The sequence below is a fragment of the Bubalus bubalis genome, chromosome 16 (genome assembly GCF_019923935.1).
Source record: "Bubalus bubalis isolate 160015118507 breed Murrah chromosome 16, NDDB_SH_1, whole genome shotgun sequence".
NCBI lineage: Eukaryota > Metazoa > Chordata > Mammalia > Artiodactyla > Bovidae > Bubalus > Bubalus bubalis.
In genome coordinates this window covers 6,079,379-6,104,532 of record NC_059172.1, presented here as the reverse complement: position 1 = coordinate 6,104,532, position 25,154 = coordinate 6,079,379, and the positions used below count along the sequence as shown (strand labels likewise).

The 25,154-nt window shown below is 39.0% G+C and overlaps 1 protein-coding gene and 1 pseudogene across 1 annotated transcript; both read right to left on the bottom strand.

Annotated features, from left to right (window-relative positions):
• Positions 1-657: 657 nt before the first annotated feature.
• LOC102401097 (olfactory receptor 5I1) lies at positions 658-1,602 on the bottom strand. The gene has a single exon (XM_025265876.3). It carries the CDS (start codon positions 1,600-1,602, stop codon positions 658-660), a length of 945 nt encoding a protein of 314 aa, XP_025121661.3.
• Positions 1,603-18,264: 16,662 nt separating this feature from the next.
• LOC102408661 lies at positions 18,265-19,207 on the bottom strand (annotated as a pseudogene).
• Between the last annotated feature and the right edge of the window lie 5,947 nt (positions 19,208-25,154).

Below are 25,154 nucleotides of genomic sequence, written 5' to 3'. Positions count from 1 at the left end.
ACATGAAGAACTGACTCATTGGAAAAGACCCTGCAGCTGGGAAAGATCGAAGGTGGGAGGAGAAGGAGATGACAGAGGATGACATGGTTGGATGACATCATCAACTTGATGGACATGGGTTTGAACAAGCTCCGGGAGTGGTGATGGACAGGGAAGCCTGGCGTGCTGCAGTCCATGGGGTTGCAAAGAGTCAGACATGACTGAGTGATTGAACTGAACTGAATAGTTGGAAAACTATTCAACTATTACATTGCAGCAATTTTGAAATTTTTAAATGTTTCCTTTATCTTGGGGCTATGAAATGTGTTTGGCTCTTTGAAAACAAGTGTTTGATAAAATGTTTGTGTGAGAAATTGTGTATATGCTAGCAAGGTTGTTGCAGGCTCTTAGCTACAATTTGTCCCAGGCATTGAAAGGGTAAAGAATCTGCTTGTCAATGCAGGATAAGCAAGAGCTACAGGTTCCATCCCTGCGTGGGGAAGATCCCCTGGAGAAGGAAATGGCAACCCACTCCAGTATTCTTGTCGGGATAATTCCAAGGACAAAAGAGCCTGGCGGGCTATAGTCCATGGGGTCACAAAGAACTGGACACGACTGAGCATACATCCAAATAGAGTTTGTAATCAGGGATTTAGATGAATCCTGGAGGCTTATATCTCAGGAGGAATTTATCTTTGGTTTTAAGACATTTTTAGCAGCGTCTTTTACGTCTTTGTTTCTCAAACTATAAATCAAGGGATTCAGCACTGGAATGATGATGGTGTAGAACACTGAGATGATTTTATCAGTGTTGGGAGAATACAGGTAGCTGGGTCGTGAGTAAACGAAAAGCAGAGTTCCCTGGTAGATGGCCACGGATGTCAGGTGAGAAGCACAGGTAGAGAAGGTCTTCTTCCTCCCGCTGGAAGAACGGATCTTTAAGACTGAGAGGAGAATGTAAAAGTAGGAGATGATGATGACAATGAAGCAGATAATTTCCACTGAGCTGCCATATGTGGAGAGAAGCCACTCATTAAGTGATGTGTCTGTGCACGATAACTTAAGCAAGGGAGGGAGGTCACAGAAAAAATGATTAATGACATTTTTATCACAGTATTTCAGAATAAATGCAAAGGATGTGTGCACCAGGGAACTCATATTGCCTCCAAAGTATGACAAGACGATCAACCATATGCAGATGCCCCGAGACATCACAGCCGTGTACAGTAAAGGGTTACAGATGGCGACATAGCGGTCATAGGCCATGGCAGCCAAGATAAAGGATTCGGTATCTGCGAAAGTACAGAAGAAATAGAACTGCAGGGCACAGCCGTGATAGGAAATGGACTTGTTCTGAGAGAGGAAGTTGACAAGCATTTTGGGAACGATGACTGAAGAATAGCAAAGGTCTACAAAGGATAGGTTACTAAGGAAAAAGTACATGGGGGTTTGAAGGTGCAGATCAACCCTGATTAACATCATTAAGCCCATGTTCCCCATTAAAATCAGAGAGTACAAAGTCAGAAACAGGAGAAACAGGACAATCTGCAGTTCAGGGCAAGTTGGAAACCCTAACAGAATAAACTCAGTCACCAAGGTACAGTTTCCATCTAAAAATTCCATATTCTGTGCTGTTTTCTTCTTATGAGAATTCTAACATCCTAAGATCCTATGTTGATGGAAAGAGAAAAAAAAAAGATATAATTATAAGGTTATTTTATTGTTTCAACAAACAAGCAATCAAGTCAAGAGTCCCAGGCCAAATCTCCTTCCAAATATAAATTCTGAGAAACATATTTCAGAATTTAGTAGTTTTATATCATGGTTGATAGTTTTATTTGTTTGATTAATAGCTAGTTCTTCCACTGGACAGACATGTGCAGAAAAATCTCATATTTCTTACTTTTTTTAATTCTCAAGTATAGTACTATAGCTAGTACAGAGGATTAAATGAATAATGAACTAATAAATGAAATGATGCTAAGAGGAAAAATATATCTGTTATTAAAAATATGTTAACTTGAGTACATGTTGTAACAATAACTCTGGAACAATGTACTCCTTCTGCCCAGTATTTGATAGTAGTGTGTTGTACTCTTGACTATAAATAGAGTGGTGCAATGAGCTATACTTCATCTATTTAAAAAATAATAATGAAAGCAAAAGTGATATTAGTGAAATGAAAGCAAATGTCAGTAAACATCAGCTAACAGTGTGTTTTAGACAGGGATGAGTTTAAGGCAATTCCTTAAATCCTGTCAAGATACTAAGTCAAGGAGATTAAAATAATTAACTGCTTTTCTCTTTGGCATTCTTTATCATTCTTGGCTTCTAGTAAGCACAGCATAAATATTAGATGACTGAGTGAAGTGGGCAAAAAATTAGTAAGTTAACTTCTCATCTTTAAAAATCACTCTATATAGCCTCCTCACTAATTATATTTGTGAGCAAACACAAATAGCTGCCTTTAATTTTTATCCTAGTATAATTCAGGATGTTGAGTCTAAGAATTTTGTCAATTTCTGTTTCTATAATCTCAGAATTTTTCTGGAAGCAAGGAGAATTTGAACCTGACTTTGAAATATAAGATGTTTTATTGTAACCTTGAGGGATGACTTGGAAATCTATAAAACAAGCAAGTGAAACCTCCAGTGGGCTTTGTTACTACTGCCACAGCCTGCTAGAACAAATGGTTGGGGTCATTCTCTCACTTATATAAAATTACTGAGACCGCTACAGGGCTAAGAACTTCATTGTTGTAATATCATCTAATCACTAAAAGTGTGCTATAAGATAGGCACAGAAAAATCTAAGAGAATTAGAAGGGTTAGGATGCTGTCTTATGTTATTACCTCAAAGAGTGTGAATGAGATGCAGTACCTTGTTAGGACAGGTAGTTAATTTATTCTTATTTTGCCTGTTTTCAAAGTAATCAGAGTGTTCAGAAATGATAAGACCTACATTTAGAGTTAATAAGCATTTGGTTAGAATCTCATATTAGCCATATGGACTGTAGGACCTTGCACAACTATGTGTGTGTATATATATACATACACACACATTATGTGTGTGTATATCTATCTATCTGTGTGTGTGTATATATATATATAGAGAGAGAGAGAGAGGGAGAGAGAGAGAGAATCTGCTATACTTAATACATATATCATATGTATATTATTATATATAACATTATATATATTTAAAATGTTACTATAATAATGACAATAATATTTCACATGGTTTCTCTGCCAGGTTAAATTAGGAAAACTATCTATACTTTCTTGCTGTCTCACTTTAGATAAACTGGCACATAATAGGTAAAGAGTGAAGATTAGTTTCAGTTACTCCACTGCTCTCAGCTCAGCAGTAAAGAATCCATTTGCCAACGCAGGAGATGTGGGTTCAATCCCTGATCTGGGAAGATCTTCTAGAGAAGGAAATGGGAACCCACTCCAGTATCCTTGCCTGGAGAACCTCATGGACAGAGAGGCCTGATGGGCTACAGTCCATGGGGTCACAAAGAGTTGGACACGGCTTAACGACTAAACAACAACAGAAATAACCCCACTGCTCTCGCTTATCCCTAGCTAATAATTAGAAATATGTCACTAGATTTTTTTAAATAATAGTTATCATTTATATAATGATTGTGATGTGAAATACAATATTCTAAACACTTTACATATAATTTATTTAATTGTCGCACAGAAATATACTAACAACATTTCACAGTTAGTTGCTATCACTGTTATCTTTCTCTTACAGTTGAGGGAGCTAAAGCACAGAGAGCTGGAAAGCTAAGACGTGATGAAATAGGATTGGAGCCCAGGCTCCCGCCTCCAAAACTTCAGGACAGATTGGGTGTAAGATTCAAGACAGATTGGTAAGCTAGATTCTCATTATTGATTTCGTATGTTGCATGGGAATATTGAAGCTTAATGTTCCAAGTCACTCCGTAAGTAGTTGACAGGTATAATTCAAATTCAGGTATGTGTGAAGTCAAATCTCATGAGGATAACCATGAAGGTGGTTAGAGAATTAATAGTGTGGCCTCCATGAGAGAAGCTGTGGTGCAGACTTGCTGAAGGCAGGGCAGAATGACTCAGTTATTTACTAAAAGCAGACCATTACTCTCGGGGACTCACAGCGAGCATCCTTCCAATAGATTAAGAAGGGTTTCCCTATGGCTCAACCCTTAAAAAATCTGCCAACAATGCAGGAGAATGCCTACAACTCAGGAGACCTGACCTTGATCTCTGGTCGGAAAGATTCCTTGGTGAAAGAAATGGCAACCCATTCTAGTATTCTTACCTGGGAAATCCGATGGACAGAGGAGCCTGGTGGAGCTAAAGTCCATGAGGTTGCAAAGAGTCGACAGGACTTAGTAACTAAATCACCTCTACCACCACCACCACCATCCAGGTAGAGAAACGTGAATGTAGAGAAGAGAAGCATGAGGGGAAAAGTTGGAGATGAGAGTGAATCTTGGATTCTTGCTTTCAATGGGAATGACGAAAAAGATTCAATCAAACTGAAGTGATTCACTAAATTTTTCATAAGTATATAGCAAAACAATATTAGAACAGAAAATAAATTAATTGAAACTATCAGGTAGCCAATCATGTTCCAGTTTATTTCTGTTAACAACAAAGCTTATTTAAACAAGGTGAGTGTCTCAGATCCCTGTAGAAACTATAGAAGAATGACACAGGGAGATCTATTTGTGGGTAATATGCTAATACATATGATTTTGTAACTATTTTGACACATGTCAGTGGTCTCAGATCCATAAAAGTCTATTTTTGCATCACTAAAGCCAGTCTGGTAAACACAGAAGCTACTTACCAAAGAGGGAGACATTTTTCTATTACCCAGATGAATAATTTCACCAATAGGACCAAGGACTTTTATATACACTCTCAAGTCATTAGGGACCTAATAACTGAAGACTCCAAACATGTTCATTTCCAAGAGATTCCTAGGGAATAATTAGTAGGTTATTGTGAATTATTATTTTGAAGCAACTTCATAATTAGAATAGCAGTTCTGTTAGTGTTAGTTTGAAGAGGCAATTTTTACTCTCAATAATATTGTGGTTGTTTTTTTTCTGACACTTGAAATCCCACTAGAGTCCTGCACTCTAATACTGTAGTGGAAAGTACTGTAGTGGAAGTCGTTCAGTTGTATCTGACTCTTTGCGACCCTGTGGACTATAGCCTACCAGGCTTCTCCGTCCATGGGATTCTCCAGGCAAGAATACTGGAGTGGGTTAGCATTTCCTTCTCCAGGGGATCTTCCTGACCCAGGGATCGAACCCAGGAATCCCACATTGGAGGCAGATGCTTTAATCTCTGAGGCACCAGGGAAGCCCTGCTGCTGCTGCTGCTAAGTCGCTTCAGCCGTGTCCGACTCTGTGCGACCCCATGGACTGCAGCCTACCAGGTTCCTCCGTCCATGGGATTTTCCAGGGAAGAGTACTGGAGTGGGTTGCCATTGCCTTCTCCTAGGGAAGCCCTAGAGGTTCTTTAAATAGTTCATATATTTTAAAATGTAGCTCTCATTTAAATTATTTCAAAAACCACATGGAAGTTCCTAAAAATGTTACTTGATATCCTCAGCACTGAAATGTAATATTTTCTGTTTCACTGAAGTGAGTCCAGGGCGTCTACTATAGAACCTGTTATCAGTAGGTGCTTTCTGAGAAGATGAAAGGACTTTATTTTAAAAAATTGTCTATTGACCTATCTATTTACTTTTGGCTGTGCAGGGTCTTCCTTGCTGTGGATGGCCTTTCTGCAGTTGCAGAGAGTGGGGGTACTTTCTGTTGCAGACCATGGGCTCTAGAACTTGGGCTCTAATATCACAGGCTCAACAGTTGCAGTGCATGGCTTAGATTGCCTGTGGCTTGTGGTTATCTTCCTGGACCAGGGATTGACCCCATGTCCTCTGCAGGGGCAGGTGGACTGTTAACCACTGGACCACCAGGAAAGTCCCAGAAGGACTTTTAAATAAGAGTCTTATGCCTGAGAGCTACAAAAGGAGGCAAAACCCTACCAGTTGGTAAATACAGCTTTTCAACATCAACTTGATTGTTCTTATGTGCATTTTGTATGACACTTTCACTAAAACAATGATATTTCAGCTGCTCTCAGAAAAACTTGCAGAACTTTTGGTAATTACGCTGTACTAGAGCACCCAGTGAGAAATAGATTTAAGGGACTAGATCTGACAGATAGAGTGCCTGATAAACTATGGACGGATGTTCATGACATTGTACAGGAGACAGGGATCAAGACCATCCCCAAGGAAAAGAAATGCAAAAAAGCAAAATGGCTTTCTGGGGAGGCCTTACAAATAGCTGTGAAAAGAAGAGAAGTGAAAAGCAAAGCAGAAAAGGAAATATATAAGGATCTGAATGCAGAGTTCCAAAGAATAGCAAGAAGAGAAAAGAAAGATCGCTGATTCCTCAGTGATCAATGCAAAGAAATAGAGGAAAACAACAGAATGGGAAAGACTAGAGATCTCTTCAAGAAAACTAGAGATACCAAGGGAACATTTCATGCAAAGATGAGCTCGATAAAGGACAGAAATGGTATGGACCTAACAGAAGCAGAAGATATTAAGAAGAGGTGACAAGAATACACAGAAGAACTGTACAAAAAAGATCTTCACGACCAAGATAATCACAATGGTGTGATCACTGACCTAGAGCCAGACCTCCTGGAATGTGAAGTTAAGTGGGCCTTAGAAAGCATCACTATGAACAAAGCTAGTGGAGGTGATGGAATTCCAGTTGAGCTATTTCAAATCCTGAAAGATGATGCTGTGAAAGTGCTGCACTCAATATGCCAGCAAATTTGGAAAACTCAGCAGTGGCCACAGGACTGGAAAAGGTCAGTTTTCATTCCAATCCCAAAGAAAGGCAATGCCAAAGAATGCTCAAACTACCGCAAATTGCACTCATCTCACACGCTGGTAAAGTAATGCTCAAAATTCTCCAAGCCAGGCTTCAGCAATATGTGAACCGTGAACTTCCAGATGTTCAAGCTGGTTTTAGAAAAGGCAGAGGAACCAGAGATCAAATTGCCAACACCCGCTGGATCATGGAAAAAGCAAGAGAGTTTCAGAAAAACATCTATTTCTGCTTTATTGACTATGCCAAAGCCTTTGACTGTGTGGATCACAATAAACTGTGGAAAATTCTGAAAGAAATGGGAATACCAGACCACCTGACCTGCCTCTCGAGAAACCTGTATGCAGGTCAGGAAGCAACAATTACAACTGGACATGGAACAACATACTGGTTCCAAATAGGAAAAGGAGTACTTCAAGGCTGCATATTGCCACCCTGCTTATTTAACTTATATACAGAATACATCATGAGAAACGCTGGACTAGAAGAAGAACAAGCTGGAATCAAGATTGCCAGGAGAAATATCAATAACCTCAGATATGCAGATGACACCACCCTTATGGCAGAAAGTGAAGAGGAACTAAAAAGACTCCTGATGAAAGTGAAAGAGTGAAAAAGTTGGCTTAAAGCTCAACATTCAGAAAATGAAGATCATGGCATCCGGTCCCATCACTTCATGAGAAATAGATGGGGAAACAGTGGAAACAGTGTCAGACTTTATTTTTGGGGGCTCCAAATCACCACAGATGGTGATTGCAGCCATGAAATGAAAAGACGGTTACTCCTTGGAAGGAAAGTTATGACCAACCTAGATAGCACATTCAAAAGCAGAGCCATTCCTTTGCCTACAAAGATCCGTCTAGTCAAGGCTATGGTTTTTACAGTAGTCGTGTATGGATGTGAGAGTTGGACTGTGAAGAAAGCTGAGTGCCTAAGAATTGATGCTTTTGAACTGTGGTGTTGGAGAAGACTCTTGAGAGTCCCTTAGACTGCAAGGAGATCCAACCAGTCCATTCTGAAGGAGATGAGCCCTGGGTGTTCTTTGGAAGGAATGATGCTAAAGCTGAAAGTCCAGTACTTTGGCCACTTCATGCGAAGAGTTGACTCATTGGAAAAACTCTGATGCTTGGAGGGATTGGGGGCAGGAGGAGAAGGGGACGACAGAGGATGAGATGGCTAGATGGCATCACCGACTCAATGGATGTGAGTTTGAGTGAACTCTGGTAGTTGGTGATGGACAGGGATGCCTGGCGGCTGCATTTCATGGGGTCGCAAAGAGTCGCACACGACTGAACGACTGAACTAAACTGATCTGAAGAGCACCCAGACTGGAAATTTGCATGGCTACAAACACAGAACTGTCTTCCCTTCATAGCATTTGCCAAATTTTAAGTTGCTTGGAGTGGGGGTTAAAGATATGTCAAATACCTCTGAAATACAAGAGTAGACAATTCTATATTACTTTGTGCTGAAGAGACTAAGAAAGCTCAATACTTATGTGAAAGTCCTAGATTGTTACACCCTAGTAAGAGGGGTGAACTGGAGATACAGTGCATGTTGCCAAAACCAAAAGAATCAATTTTCTATTTAATGGAGCTTATCACGCTTAGTTGCATCAGAAAGATAATTGAAGCTTCATTGATTTGAGAAATCCTGTACAGCATCTTTGTAGTCTGTATGCATGCAATAAACAAATTACTAAGCATGATAACAGGAAAGATTTTATGCCCATACAAGAGGGAAAATGCCAAAAGCAGATACACATTGAACCAAAGTTGGAGTTGGCAAGCAATAATTTAAAAATAATTCTAAAAACATCCTAAAGAAAATTGTCAAAAAAAATTGAAAATGGCAAAAGTTGGGAGACATTCCTCCAATGATTGAAAACCTTAGAAAATAGAATTGAAAAATACATCTAAATTGGCAACTTGTTGAGTGGATTTATTGATACATTGAATTTTTAAAAGCAAAGAATTGGATGAAAAGTGACAAGGTCAAAAGGGTTTGTATTAAGGATCTTTGGTTTGAACTTGGAACTAATGTGGTAAAGGAGGTCATCAGGAAAATCTATGCTACTTCCACTCAAATACTTAAATGCTCACCATGAACCAGCCTTAAGAAAACAGACTTTCACAGCAAATGCTCTTTCACATTGGTACTGCTTGAGAGGAATGAACTTAAAAAGTGTTTTCCATTTACGGTGGAGCCTAGAGTTCTTATATCCTTCAGACAATAGATGGCACCAGAGACAACTATCTAATCTATTTAGTATGCCTTTGAGTCAGTTCTGAAAAAGAAACTTTCAGTGTTCTTAAAGATTTTTGTGTAATTGAGATTTCCAATTATGTTAGTACTCTGTTTCTCACTGTGTATATGTGTTTTTTTTTTTTTCCAGAAATTTAAATTTTCTTTTAAGAAATTCTCCCATTACCAGTTCTCTTTGTAAATTGATCACACTCCTCTCTGTGCAGGAAACTGTGACTCTCAGGTTCCAGTAAACCATCATCAAACAAAAAGTCCTGATTTTTCTTATCCTTGGTATCAACACCCAGATATTCTTGTTGTTGTGTGGTCTCTAAGTCATGTCCGACTCTTTGCAACCCATGGACTGTAACTGTAACCCACCAGGCTCGTCTTTCCATAGAATTCTCTAGGCAAGAATACCGGAGTGGGTTGCCATTTCCTCCTCCAGGGGATCTTGCTGATCCAGTGATCAAACCTGGGTCTCCTGCACTGTAGGTGAATTCTTTATCACTGAACCACTGGGGAAGCCCTGATATCCCAATAGATTGAATTGATTTTATGGAAGGTCAGTAAAATACAATTGATTTAAAGTTGAACTCATGTTCTAGAATAAGCATCAAATTATTGCTTATAGTCTCACATATAGGGCTTTTTATGGGAAGCTGTGAGGCAAGTAGATCTCAGTAGCCACCAGTCAGAATTTCAAATATTTATATAGAGGTGTGTCAGATGGTAAAGCATCTGCTCGTGATGCGGGAGACCTGGGTTCGATTCCTGGGTCAGGAAGATCCCCTGGAGAAGGAAATGGCAACCTGCTCAAGTACTCTTGCCTAGAAAATTCCATGGATGGAACAGCCTTGTGGGCTACAGTTCATGGGGTTGCAAAGAGTCGGACACAACTGAGCAACTTCACTCACTTAACCAGGTTCAAGCATGTATACTGTCCAGGTGGTCTCAACATCAAGCTGCTCTCTCAAGACTGCTTGTGTGGTCTTTGAAAATATCTCTCACTGAAGGGATGACAGACAGAATGTACATTCTATAGACAAGGGAGAGGGGGAGGAGTACCCAGTTCCAGTTTGCCAGTCAACCAGATGTTGCCTTCTCCAGAGGACCTCCTCCCATGGTCCTAAATGAATCTGTCAAATGAATCCCTTTATATTCATGAGTCCTAGGTTGCTTCAGTTGTGTCCAACTCTTTGTGACCCTCTGGACTGCAGCTAACCAGACTCCTCTCTCTATGGGATTCTCTAGGCAAGAACACTGGGGTGGATTGCCATACACTCCCCCAGGGTATCTTCCTGAACCAGGGGCTGGACTTGCAGCTCAGCAGGCAGACTCTTTACTGCTGAGCCACTGGGGAAGCCTGAATTCGTTTATACACCATGTCATATCCACATTTCCAGAAAGAGTTGAATGCAGTTAATATCTTGAAAAAATTGTATGAGATGGCCGAGCTATTGAGATACCCTATGAGTAGCAAGTAAAGGTGGCTTGTGTCCCTTTAGAGGTGAAAGCAAACTTCCTCTGAGAAGCAGTTGAAATAGGCACTGAACAGAGCATATTAGCTAAATCTACGGCTGCAAAATACTTAATACTTGCTGGTGGAATGAAGTCAGTAATATCATTGTTATTGCCTGTGGAGCCTTCACGGCTGGGGCTATGGCATTAAGGTTGTGATCATATGGTGTCATTCATTATTTCCATTTTATGGACTGGCCAAACTGGGTTGTAAAATGGAGGAATACTGGGGGTTGATCACCCCTTTTCCTGAATCAACTTGAGCTGGAGAAAGGGAATGGATGAAGGTCAAAGACAAAGCAAGGCCACAAACCAAGGGCCCCAGGGCATTGCGCGGCTCCTCGGTGCCGGACAGGGGGATGGCTGGGTGCAGGGATGCATCCTTCATCCCTGTTCCCTGCAGCTTGTACCCCAGGACTGGGAACACGCTGCCTCTGGACCAGCCTGTACTCTCTGAGCCCAGACAGCCTCACCAAAGGCAAAGCAAAGGTCCTCTTGCCTTCCTGGGGAGGCCAGGGCTGCTGGGGCCCCCATCACCTCTGACTACAGGAGGGTCCAGCTTTTGGCCATTCTCTCCCAGGTGAACCCCAGCCTAAAGCTGGGGCTATGCAAGGCTAGCCCCCAGGAGGTGGCTCACACTGCAAGCTGCCGGGGTCCTCCTGGAGAGTCTGTTCCCCAGGGACGGGCTGCAGCATCCTGTGCGGCTACAGAAGGATGGGGAAGACCTGAAGAGGAAGGTGCTTTCTGCTCCTAATTACTAAAAAAAAAAAAAAAAAAAAAATTCCCTTCTCCTTCAGATAGTTTTTGTATATTGAGTTTAAGTCTTAGATGACCTCATTTTATTTTACACTGTGCCATTTCAAGTTTTCTAAGTGTGTGCTTTAAAAGCTGTCCATAGTCAGATATCAAATATGGAGTCAGACTCCTTGTTACATGTCTCTTTTCATGAAGCATAGAGTACATGTGCAGCTGACCAGTCATATCAGCTTAAATCCTGCCAGTAAAATTTTTGGATAATGGCCTTCTTTCATTTTGTGATCTGTCAATGAATATTGTTGTTGTTTAGTCCCTAAGTCATGTCCGACTCTTTTGCAACTTCATGGAGTATAGCCCTCTAGGCTCCTCTCTCCATGGGATTCACCAGGCAAGAATACTGGAGAGGATGGCCATTTCCTTCTCCAGGGGAGCTTCCCCACCCAAGGATTGAACCTTTATATCCTGCTTGGCAGGTGGATTCTTTACCACTGAGCCTCCAAGGAAGCCTGTCAGTGAATATAAATATATACAGATACATATGCATTGCATATGTACTTTATGTATTTACATATAAATATATAAAACTCTTATAACTCAGTAATAAATTGACAGCACAAGTACAATGTTAGAAAACAATTTGAGCAGATAATTCATCAAAGAAGATATAGAGATGACAAGTTACACCATGAAAAACTCAGTGTGAAATTACTGAGTTTGATTTGGGAAATAAAAATTAAAAAATGAAATATCACTAAACATGTTAAAATTGAAAGAAAAATCTAATGAAAACAAAACAACAACAACAACAAAAAAACAATGCACAGATAATACTTAATGCTGGTGAGGATTTAGAACATGTAAACATCTGTGCATTTCTCGTAGGAATGCAAAATTGAGACAGCTTCTCTGAAGGTTTGTGGTTCATTATAAAATTAATTACACACTTACAATTATTATAAAATTATAATAATACAAAATAATATAAAATATAAAATTATACATTATAAAATTAATTACACACTCACATTTATCCAGAAGTCTCACTTTATATAGAAATGAAAACTTGTATTTACACAGAAATCAGTTGCCAAACATTCAGGGCAACTATAACAGTGACATTCTGGAAACAGCCCATGTGTTCTTCATCCAACAAATGGGCGAACAAACTCTGGTACATTACATAGTGTGAGAAACTACTAAGAAATATAAATAAACAAACCATATTGATGCAGTCAGCAATATGCTAAATGCTTTATGCAAAGTGAAAATTCAGACTTAAAAGGCTTTATGATTCCATTTGTATGACATTCTGAAAAAGGCAGATGTACAGAGGACTGGTCAGCTGGTGATAAATTAGTAGAGTATTAACTAGAGAGACAGAAAATGAGAACTTTGGAGAGTTATCAAGCTGTTCTGTATTTTGATCATGTTTTTGGTTACATAACTGTGGATTTGTCAGACTTCTCAAAATTTTACAAAAAAATACATTTCCATTTGCATGCAAATTTAAAATGTTATAGAATATATTTTAAAATGCTATCAATTAATGAAAACATCACTACGGTATTATACATGTCCATTCCCCGATCCAGTCTAAAGAGGACCTTTTATCCTCATTTACAAATCAATCAACTTTGAAAACTACACTGCCACGGTCAGCCTGTGGGTTGAGAAATAATCTCAGTTAGATGCTGGCAGGAGGTCTTTGTCGTTCCTGAGTCACTTGTTTGTCACAGACAATCTCATACATCTAGTCGACACAGTTTGCAAACAGAAACACACAGATAATGACAGTAAATAATGTGAGAACAAAACACGTTTGTTATGTCACAGTTGTTCCAATGATACATGCACAATACTGTTAAAATTGTGCTATATTTCAAATACAAAAAAGTGATCCTTTCTAGACTAGAGGACAACCCATCTTCCTTATAGGCTATTTATAAATATTTAATTAATTTAATTTTAATGATAAAATTTTATTCATAGGAACTTATTATCATGATTGTGTGAACATTCAAAGGAAAGGTAGATTGAAACATAACTATAGGTCAGTACCAATATAGGTATTATTAATCAGAAGCAGAATATATTAAGAAAAGGTGGCAAGAATACACAGAAGAACTGAATACAAAAGATCTTCATGACCTAGATAACTACGATAGTGTGATCACTCACTCAGAGCCAGACATCCTGGAATGCGAAGTCAAATGGGCTTTAGAAAACATCACTACAAACAAAGCTAGTGGAGGTGATGGAATTCTGGTTGAGCTATTTCAAATTCTAAAAGATGATGCTGTGAAAGCACAGCACTCAATATGCCAGCAAGTTTGAAAAGCTCAGCAGTGGCCACAGGACTGGAAAAGGTCAGTTTTCATTCCAATCCCAAAGAAAGATAATGGCAAAGAATGTTTAAGCTACCAGATAATTGCATTCGTCTCACATGCTAGCAAAGTAATGCTCAAAATTCTCCAAGCCAGGATTCAGCAGTATATGAGCTATAAGCTTCCAGATGTTCAAGCTGGATATAGAAAAGGCAAAGGAACCAGAGATCAAATTGCCAATATCCATTGGATCATGGAAAAAACCAAGAGGGTTCCAGAAAAAATCTACTTCTGCTTTATTGACTATGCCAAAGCCTTTGACTGTGGGTATCACAACAAACTGGAAAATTCTTAAAGAGATGGGAACACCAGACAACCTTATCTGCCTCCTGAGAAATCTGTATGCAGGACAAGAAGCCACAGTTAGAACTGGACATGGAACAACAGACTGGTTCCAAATCAGGAAAGGAGTGTGTCAAGGCTGTATATTATCCCCCTCCTTGTTTAACTTATATGCAGAGTGAAATGAAGTGAAGTGAGAGTCACTCAGTTGCCGGGGTCCAGCCCCGGCTGATCCAGGGTATTCGAAGCGGGGACGGCGTCGGCGACTTATTTATTTATAAATATTTATCAAAGATTTAAAGAATAATAGAATGAGGATAGCTCAGTGAGGAAATTCAGTGGAGAAAAGCGGCTGAAATAAGGATAGCTCAGTAGGAAAATTTAGTGGAGAAAAGAAGCTGAGTGGCTTGGTTTACGCGGAAAATCAATATAACCCGTGACACCAGGTTAGCTCTGACCACGGAGGCCGCAGGCGCCCTCTCGAATAGCGGAAGGTGCCCCACCTTAGACACCTTCTCGAGTGGGTCTTAGAAGCCCAGGCAAATAAATGGTCGCAGAGGACATCCGCGCTCCAGATGGACGCTCAGCTGGAATTTGGGAGAGAGAGTGACATGGGGAGACCAAGTTTCAGTGAACAAGGCCCGCACTTTATTTTCCAAAGTAGTTTTTATACCTTAAGGTATGCATAGAGGATAATGGGGAAAGGGGTGGAGTCATGCAAGGACAGCAGTTCCTGGTCCTAATCGAAGCCAGGCTTTCAAACTTATCATATGCAAAAGTTCAGGTGATTGACATCATCTTCTGGCCCGGAGGCCTGTTAACATTTTAAGAAACTTATCTTTCTCTAAAGGTGATTATTCCAAAGTCAGGCGCCAGCCTTCCAAAAAGCATTGGACAAAGCGGCATTTTACATTTCTATACACCCATTATATCAATCAATACACTGCCAAGGACACAGTAGGTAAGGAGTATGGAGACTTAGCAGCAAACTGGCCCAACAAGTGAAAAACCCTTCACCAATACAATTTCTAAATCTTTTAACTACTCAAAGGAATCTGTGTTTAGGCAGTTTAGAACATCTCCTGCCTCTCACAGTTGGGAGGCTCTGAACAATCACATGTGGCCGGAAAAACCCATTCAGGCAGGCTAGAGGATTTCCAAAGGAGTTTGTAGGTTGAAACACTGTCACATCCAAGAATTATTAACTGGAGCTGTAAGCTAACTCTTTTTTCAGAGAGAGGTAGTGGGGGACAGCCCCCCGTAAAGTCAGAGGTGTAGGTGAAAGCACAAAGCGGAAAGTAGGCAGACTCTGGTTTTGGGGGTAGATGCTCGAGAATTTCCAGGGGGACTCCTGAGGCTCGATCCCGCCTTTGCGTATGCCGAGCCTCCTTCCTCATGACCTTTGTCATGGGCGGAGTGCCTCACGCTGGCTCCCGGCAGTGATAGAATTCCAGTTGAGCTATTACAGATCCTCACTCAATATGCAATATGCCGGCTCCCAGCACTCAGTCCTGTTTGACTCTTTGTGAAACCATGGAAAGTATAGTCTATGGAATTCTCCAGGCCAGGATACTGGAGTAGGTAGCTTTTCCCTTCTCCTGGGGATCGTCTCAACCCAGGGATGGAAGCCAGATCTCCTTCATGGCAGGTGGATTGTTTACCAGCTGAGCCACAAGGGAAGCCCGAGTACATCAGGTGGAATGCCAGGCTGGATGAATCACAAGCTGGAATCAAGATTGCCAGGAGAAATATCAATAACCTCAGATATGCAGATGACACCACTCTTATGGCAGAAAGTGAAGAAGAACTAAAGAGCCTCTTGATGAAAGTGAAAGAGGAGAGTGGAAAAGTTGGCTTAAAACTCAACATTTAGAAAACTAAGATCATGGCATCTGGTCCCAACACTTCATGGCAAATAGATGGGGAAACAATGGAAACAGTTATAGACTTTATTTTTTTGGGTTCCAAAATCACCACAGATGGTGACTGTAGCCATGAAATTAAAAGGCACTTGCTCCTTGGAAAAAAAAGTTATGACCAACCTAGCCAGCATATTAAAAAGCAGAGACATTACTTTGCTGACAAAGCTCTGTCTAGTCAAAGCTACGGTTTTTCCAGTAGTCATGTATGGATGTCAGAATTGGACCATAAAGAAAGCTGAGCACCAAAGAATTGATGCTATTGACTGGTGTTGGAGAAGACTCTTGAGAGTCCCTTGAACTGCAAGGAGATCCAACCAGTCCATCCTAAAGGAGATCAGTCCTGCGTGAACATTGGAAGGACTGATGCTGAAGCTGAAACTCCAATATTTTGGGCACCTCATGAGAAGAGTTGACTTATTGGAAAAGACCCTGATGCTGGGAAAGACTGAAAACAGGAGAAGGGAATGACAGAGGATGAGATGGCTGGATGGCATTACAGACTCGATGGACATGAGTTTGGGTAAACTCTGGGAGTTGGTGATGGACAGGGAGGCCTGGCATGCTGCGATTCATGGGGTCTCAAAGAGTCAGACATGACTGAGAGACTGAACTGAACTGAAGTGAATCATAAGCTGTGGAAATAGTTTTCCACACTCTGATTTTACCATTATTTCAAATAATGATGACAGAGTAGTATTCTTTGTAAGCCAAATTCCAAATAAAATCTGCAAAGTCTGCATGTTCAACAATGCTTTTTAATGTTAAAATCATATAAAAGTAGCAACAAACTGGATGACAAAATAAAACTTTTTAACACAGTAGATATTTGTGCAAAAAATGCTCTAAAGTATCTAACTATAGGATATTTTGATTATGAAATCCACACCTACAGAAGCATGCAATTATTTTCTTTAAAATAAGACCTCTTTTACTACTCTCCCTTTGACACCATGAGTATATTAAATTCTTGCAAAGTATTAATGAGATGTGTCTGTAGTCACAGCTGATTATATTCACAGAAGTTCATACATCAGATGAAGGTGTGTTGAATACATACATAGCAGAGGAAAGCACTCTTTAAACATCGAAGTGCTCAATCATAACACATACATTAAAATATCAAAACTTGCACTTCAGAGAAACATTTTCTACCACAAAAGAGCTTCTGTACCCGCTAAAAAGTCACTAAAGATGTACTATCTATCACCACCAAACACTGTGAAACATGAATGTGTATTTTCTCCTTTAAATCATATTCAAGCCTGTGCAATAAAACACTTTTTTTTTAATTTCACACAGCAATACTTCTGGTGGGATGGTATAGGTAGCCATGTGCTTTTAAATAAGCTTCATACTCATTTTAATTTTGTTCTTTAAAAGAATGAAAGGAAAAAATAATAGCTAAATGACTTGCTCTATGTCTGGTAGAGAAGATTAAAAACCAGTGATCGAACTTCTGGGACAGCAGTGTTTCATGATTTTGTAAAACGTTCTTTACTAAGTAACACATGTATATGCAATTACAAAAAATGATACTGATGAAACTTTGCAGGAAAGGAATGGAGACACAGACGTAGGGAATGGACTTAGACACAGTGTGGGTGGGAGAGAGTGAGATGAATGGAAAAGAAGAATCAACATATTTACACAGTCAGATGGATAGTTGGTGGGAAGTTGCTGTGTAGCACAGGGAGCCCAGCCGCAGGTGATGACATGGAGGAATGGGGTAAGGGAGGGGAGGGAGGCTGGGATGGGAGAGGATATAGGGATAATCATGGCTGCTCTGTGTGGTGTTGAAAAAGACTCCTGAGAGTCCCTTGGACTGCAAGAAGATCCAACCAGCCATCCTAAAGGAAATCAGTCCTGAATATTCATTGGAAGGATAGATGCTGAAGCTGAAACTCCAAACTTTGGCCACCTGATGTGAAGAACTGACTCATTTGAAAAGACCCTGTTGCTGGGAAAGATTGAAGGCAGGAGGAGAAGGGGACGACAGAGGATGAGATGGTTGGATAGCATCACTGACTCAATGGACATGAGTTTGAGTAAACTCTGGGAGTTGGTGATGGACAGGAAGGCCTGTCATGCTGCAGTCCATGGGGGTCGCAAAGAGTTGGACACAACTGCAAGACTGAACTGAACTGAATTGAAAAATACAGTATAAAAAGAAGAGGTTAACTTCTAAACTGGGAAATGTAGAGATCTTTAAAAATTTATCTGATCATCCTGTGGCCAGTATTTAAAGCATTTTTAAATAAACTCATCACACTACTTTTTTCAGTAATGATTTTCTTGGTGCTGCAATCACATTCTTGTTCTGAAGGCTGTATATCATGGGATTGAACATAAGAGTCACTATGATATAGAAGAGAGAGAGCAGTCTGTCAGTTCCTGCAGAATGTCTGGATTTGGGCCTTAGGTATGCAATGGCAGCAGATCCAAAGAATAAAAGCACAACCAACAGGTGAGACAAACACGTGGAGAATGCTTTGGCTCGCCCTCTGGCTGTTGGCAACCTCAGAATAGTGGAAATGATTTTGTTGTAAGAGGCAAGGATCAACATAAAATGTACAGCAACAAACAACAGAGCTACTGCATAGACTGACAGTTCCTACACAGAAGTGTGTCCGCAGGCCAGTTTCAGAATGGGGGGTATGTCACAGAAGAAGTGGTTAATCTGGTTCAAACAACAGAAATGCAGAGTGAAGATCCAACACTTTTGCCCTATCTGCACTGGGATTCCACTGACCCAGGAGCCCACAGTCAGCTGAAGGCACGTCTTTAGGATTATGACAAGGGGATAGTGCAAAGGGTCACAGATGGCCACACAGCAGTCATAGGCCATCACTGCCAGGAGGAAGCACTCAGTGGCCTCCAGCACAAGGAAGAAGCACATTTGGGTGGCACAGTCCAGCACAGAAATGCTTCTGTCCTGAGTCCAAAGGCTGACCAGAATCCAAGGGAGAATGACCGGCACATAACAGATTTCCAGGAAGGAAAAATTTGCCAGGAAAAAATACATGGGTTTTCGCAGTCAAGCCAAGTTATTATTATTAAGAGACTATTTCCAATTAAAATAATGATGTAAGTGATGGTGAACACCCCAAATAATATCCCTTAGAGGTTTGGAAGATCAGAAAACCCGGTAGTGCAAATTGTATCACTGTGGACACATTGTCCTCTGCTTCCATCTCTTCATATTTCATCTGTGCGAGTGATTCAACCAGAGGTACTGTCATTTCATTTTTAGACTCTTTTTTTGTGTGTGTATAAACTAGATTATATGTCTTCTTACTTTTCATTTCCCTATAAAAACCAAACTTATAATTCCAGGTGCTCTAAAAGTACAGAGAAGTATACTTTTATTTATCATTAAACCTATATGAAAGAAAAAAACTTCAGTCTATGTTTTCTCTACCATATATTATTTTATTGCTTTGATTCTGAAGACATGTGATTGCAATTTTTCTATTCATCTGAACACTTAAAAATTCAAATTGAAAATTATGTTCAATTGTAACAATGATTTCATGTTTTCAATGGACATGCTATTTTCACCTCTCTATTCTGTTTTCCTATTATCAATTCAAAATTAATTTAATTGTTCCTGTACATATTTTGTAAACTACTTAAAATTATTTTGGGGATAAAGATAGTTAATTTTTAAAATGATGATCATCCAGTGGTATTTCCAAATTTTGTTTGTCTTTGACATTATGCATATTTAGCTCTTTTACTATAAAACCAAATTAATGAGCTGACCATTGAGTATTATGGGATACTATTTATTTTTTAAAAGGGTGTATTTCAATGTAATGTCTATGAAAGCAACAGTCTTAGTTTTTTTTTTAATATATAATTTCTGTTTTTATTCATGTTTTTATTTTAGTTTGGCCACATGGCATGTAGGATCCTAGTTCCCAGACTAGGGATCAAATTTGGACCCTTGCAGTGGATTCAGGGAGGCTCAACCACTGGACTAACAGGAAAGTTCCAGTAGTCATAATTTTTAATTCAGATTTTCCAACTTGGAGAAAAGAATCATTAAGCTGATCTTTCTGTCCAGGAACACCCAAGAGATAAGAAGTAGGTATCTCTGGCACTTATGTTCCAGCTAGGAGTTCTAACTAGAATGCTCACCCTTCACACACTTACTGCATGAAAGAAACATCAGCCACAATTCATCTCTGATCTTCCTAAATTACTCACATCCTTGATAATTGCTGTTGTTCTGCTGGCCCCATTTAATCCATTCATTTTTTTTTCATTTTTGTATATTTTTTTATGTGAATGAGAATATGTTGAATTAAGGTTGCCGGTCTTTGTTAAGTACTTGTCCTTTACTATAGCTAGATTTTAAGATTCTTATGATATTCCAGATGTTCAAGCTGGTTTTAGAAAAGGCAGAGGAACCAGAGATCAATATGCCAACATCCGCTGGATCATCGAAAAAGCAAGAGAGTTCCAGAAAAACATCTATTTCTGCTTTATTGACTATGCCAAAGCCTTTGACTGTGAGGATCACAATAAACTGTGGAAAATTCTGAAGGAGATGGGAATATCAGACCACTGGACCTGCCTCTTGAGAAACCTATATGCAGGTCAGGAAGCAACAGTTACAACAGACTGGAACAACAGACTGGTTCCAAATAGGAAAAGGAGTGTGTCAAGGCTGCATATTGTCACCCTGCTTATTTAACTTTTATGCAGAGTACATCATGAGAACTCTGGGCTGGAAGAAGCACAAGCTGGAATCAAGATTGCTGGGAGAAATATCAATAACCTCAGATATACAGATGACACCACCCTTATGGCAGAAAGTGAAGAGGAACTAAAAAGCCTCTTGATAAAAGTGAAAAAGGAGTGAAAAAGTTGGCTTAAAGCTCAACATTCAGAAAACGAAGATCATGGCATCCGGTCCCATCACTTCATGGGAAATAGATGGGGAAATATTGGAAACAGTGTCAGACTTTATTTTTTGGGGCTCCAAAATCACTGCAGATGGTGACTGCAGCCATGAAATTAAAAGACGCTTACTCCTTGGAAGGAAAGTTATGACCAACCTAGATAGCATATTCAAAATCAGAGACATTACTTTGCCAACGAAGGTTTGTTTAGTCAAGGCTATGGTTTTTCCAGTAGTCATGTATGAATGTCAGAGTTGGACTGTGAAGAAAGCTGAGCGCTGAAGAATTGATGCTTTTGAACTGTGGTGTTGAAGAAGACTGTTGAGAGCCCTTGGACTGCATGGAGATCCAACCAGTCCATTCTAAAGGAGATCAGCCCTGGGTGTTCTTTGGAAAGAATGATGCTAAAGCTGAAACTCCAGTACTTTGGCCACCTCATGCGAAGAGTTGACTCATTGGAAAAGACTCTGATGCTGGGAGGGACTGGGGGCAGGAGAAGAAGGGGACAACAGAGGATGAGATGGCTGGATGGCATCACTGACTCGATGGACGTGAGTCTGAGTGAACTCTGGGAGTTGGTGATGGACAAGGAGGCCTGGCGTGCTGCAATTCATGGGGTCGCAAAGAGTGGGACACGACTGAGCGACTGAACTGAACTGAACTGAACTGATGATATTCTGTACATCTTTCTATGGAATATATAGGTATATTTTCTCACAAAAGCAATTTCTTAATTATTTGAATAAATTAAAATGAATCAACTTAATTGTTTCTTTATAATAGTCCCCAAGATGTAAGTGAGGATTTCTACCCAAAATTCAGAACAAGCTCCTGTACCCTCCTGTTTTATTTACTTATTTAATTCAGTGTAGACTGTAGTACTTGTATACTGATTAAAATTGCTTGTTGAAAGAATCATCTATCTTTTTAGACCAGTACAGTTCAAGTGTACCTTCTGTAGAGTGTGTGTGTCTAGAAATTATATCATTTTCATCCACTCTTGTAGAAGTTACAAATTATATCATTGTTTTCAGTATTACATACATAACTTCCATGGTATGTGTTAACTAATTTGAAAGTTCACAGAGATGAAGCCACTGCAAAGAAGAGACACACCTATATCCACATTCTAACAGTTTTAAGTGAGGACGAGGGTCAACATTTCAGCTACAGAAGTGTAGACACACACCTGGGGTAGCAGGAACAGTCCATCCAACACTTGAGCACCCTGGGGAATTCCTTTCCCCAGGAAAAGGAAAGCTGAACAGAATCTATTTTATCAGCTACAGTATTTCAGACTACTTATATATATTTTTATTTTACATATAATATATATTAAGGATCAGAAGCTATTTAAACTTAACTCATTATTATAGAATTTTCCCAATGAAAATGTGATTTTAAGAAATATAAAAATGCTTTAACTGTGTCTTTAGAATGATCAGAAATGGGGGTCTGATAGGTGACATTATTAAGATACGATTTTATGTGTATAAGACTATGAAACAGTGCCTATTTTTTTCACTACCTTATCCTGACACCTTTATCCATGTTTATTCACCTATTTAATTCAATGTAGAGTGTAATACTTGGATACTGATTAAAATTGCTTGTTGAATGAGCTATCAACCTTTTCAGTCCTGTATGTATCATGCCCTACATTTGATGAGTTAATCTCTGCCTTCAGAAACTACCATCAGTTTTTTTTTTTTTTAATTTTATTGAATCTTCTTTTGATATAAGGTCTTCTCTCATTTTTTGGACTTCTATCTAAAGTATTCCTTTCTGTTCAAGTAGGATAGTATATTTGAATATCCTTAGGTCAAGAAGATTTCCTGGAGAAGGGAATGGCTACCTGCTCCAGTATTCTTGCCTGGAGAATTCCATAAACAGAGTAGCCTGGTGGGTTATGGTCCATGGGGTTGTAAAGAGCCGGATATAACTGAGCGACTACTGAAACTCAGGTTCAAAAAATAGCCAGAAGAAGTAAAAAAACAGAACTTGCAATAAAAAATACAGTGTTCTTAATTTACTGAAACCTTTTTTTTTATTCTTAACTTTGCTTTTCTTTGTCAAATGGAGCAAGATTTTATGAATCTTAAGTGGAATTATCAATGTAAAATCATATTTAAAGTAAGAAATATTAAAGTTATTCAAATCCTACCAAAGTTACTCTTAGTTTTATAAACTCAATCTCATCAAAATTTTTCTTCTCAAATCTTGCAATGTTGCTGCTGGTTTCCAGCTTCTGGAAACCTTTAGATAGTACTACTACTACACTCAGAAAGAAAAGCCATAAAATTGTTCAGGTTATGTAGCCACTTTTGTTTTTATCCAAATAACTCATGTTTGCTTTTCTGGTCTTTCCACTGTGTGATGATTATAATAAGCATGTACATCATCTATCATTAAAATGTACATGGTGCTATTGAAGACAGGTTTGTAAAATCAAATTGAAGATAGAAAAGTCTAAAATTGGTGATTCCAGAAGTCTATAATTCCTTGTGCACTGCAGTCCATGGGTTCACAAAGAGTCGGTCAAAACTCAACAACTGAACTGAACTGAACTGAATTCCTTATTTGAAGTTTCTAAAGATTTAAATAAAAACATACCTAAATCTCTTTTGTATTGTCAGATTCAGTTACCATAAAAGTTATTTTTAACAAACAGTATTTGATGTTAATAGGGTGCAAAATCCTTTTAATAAAGTTCATTTGCTATCTTATTCCTTAGTTATCATACATTAACTTTAATGAGATATCCCCAGGTTTAATACATGCAAACTTCTTAAATACATACTTAATACATACTAATCACTTAATAAAGGTTAGCATTTTAATGATTATGATAGTGATGCTGCTGCTGCTGCTTCTGCTAAGTCACTTCAGTCATGTCTGACTCTGCGTGACCCCAGAGACTGGTAAACTTTGATATGGTGGCCCACTACATTATAAAGTACTTTTGTAATTTTTTTTTGATAATATAACGATGTGGGTCAGAGAAGTAAAAAGGCTATCTGAATCAGGGTTTTGAAATTAAACAACAATAATAACAAAAGTTTCCTTGCTAAATTTTCTGAAATTAGTGTTTTTTGCCTGATGTTACATATAAATAGGCACATTTAAAACTAAATTCGACATTGGACAAAAATGAGTCATGCTTACCTGTTTAGATTGAAGTTAAATACAATGCTTACCTTTATTAATTGAGCTATTGAGTTAAAAGCTGATAGAACTGTGAAAGTTTTTTTTGTTTTTTTTTTTTTTTTTGGTAGTTAGGTAATTCTTGACACCAAGTATTTGATACCAGGCCTAACCGCCCTCTAAAATATCTTCTATCTTCATAACAAATAGTGCTTTTTAAATAGGAATTATTCTTACACTTGGGATCAGCTTCTTCCCCAGGTCACTATCTAATTGAACTAATTAGATAGTTCTTTCTGCATGCCACTCAAGAAGTTTGGTACAACAAGCAAAACCATACCTGTCTATACCACGCATTCTCTAAATTCTCTCTCTTCCTGTATTTTGTAATGACTAAGAAATATAAGCATTGTAAAACAATAATTTATGATGATATATTATTTTTATAAAATAAAGATGGTCTAAAAGATGTAAATATACACTGTCTTACATGGAATTTTGTTTCTCTCCCGTTAAGTGTTCTGCAGTAAGAAATCCAGGACTGTTGGGGCAGCTGTGTCATCTTCAATACAGATCTTCTACCTCTCCATCCGCATGAGCCGGGTAGTCCTCACCGCCTCCCAGACTACAAGGGATACAGAGGAATGCTCATTCACTCCTTTTCAGATGTACAAACTGGAAACAGAATACTGAATTTCCAGGCATGACCCCTCATATCAACATTAGTTACAACATCACGCTAAACTGGAAGAGAGGACGCAAATATTTCTAGCTGTGCTAACGTGTGTCCAGCCAAGACTCCCATTTATATCAACTGCCCTCAGTTGTCACAAACTATAACTCCAAGAAGTTACTATACTGTCTCCCCAGCCAAGGATGCCCTCAAGTTAATTGTGGCAACTCTCAGTACAGAGACTATAAGGTAATAGTATTTTCTGTGCCACACCCTACAAACAAACACACACAGACACAAAATCACAAGATACAATGGAGAAAAATATGAGATTTAACTATAGGAAGTAGGAATAGATTTATACTTTTATGAAGATTAATAGTTAAAAGCTAGTTTATAAATTTTATGCCTATGCGTTGAAAACTGTTC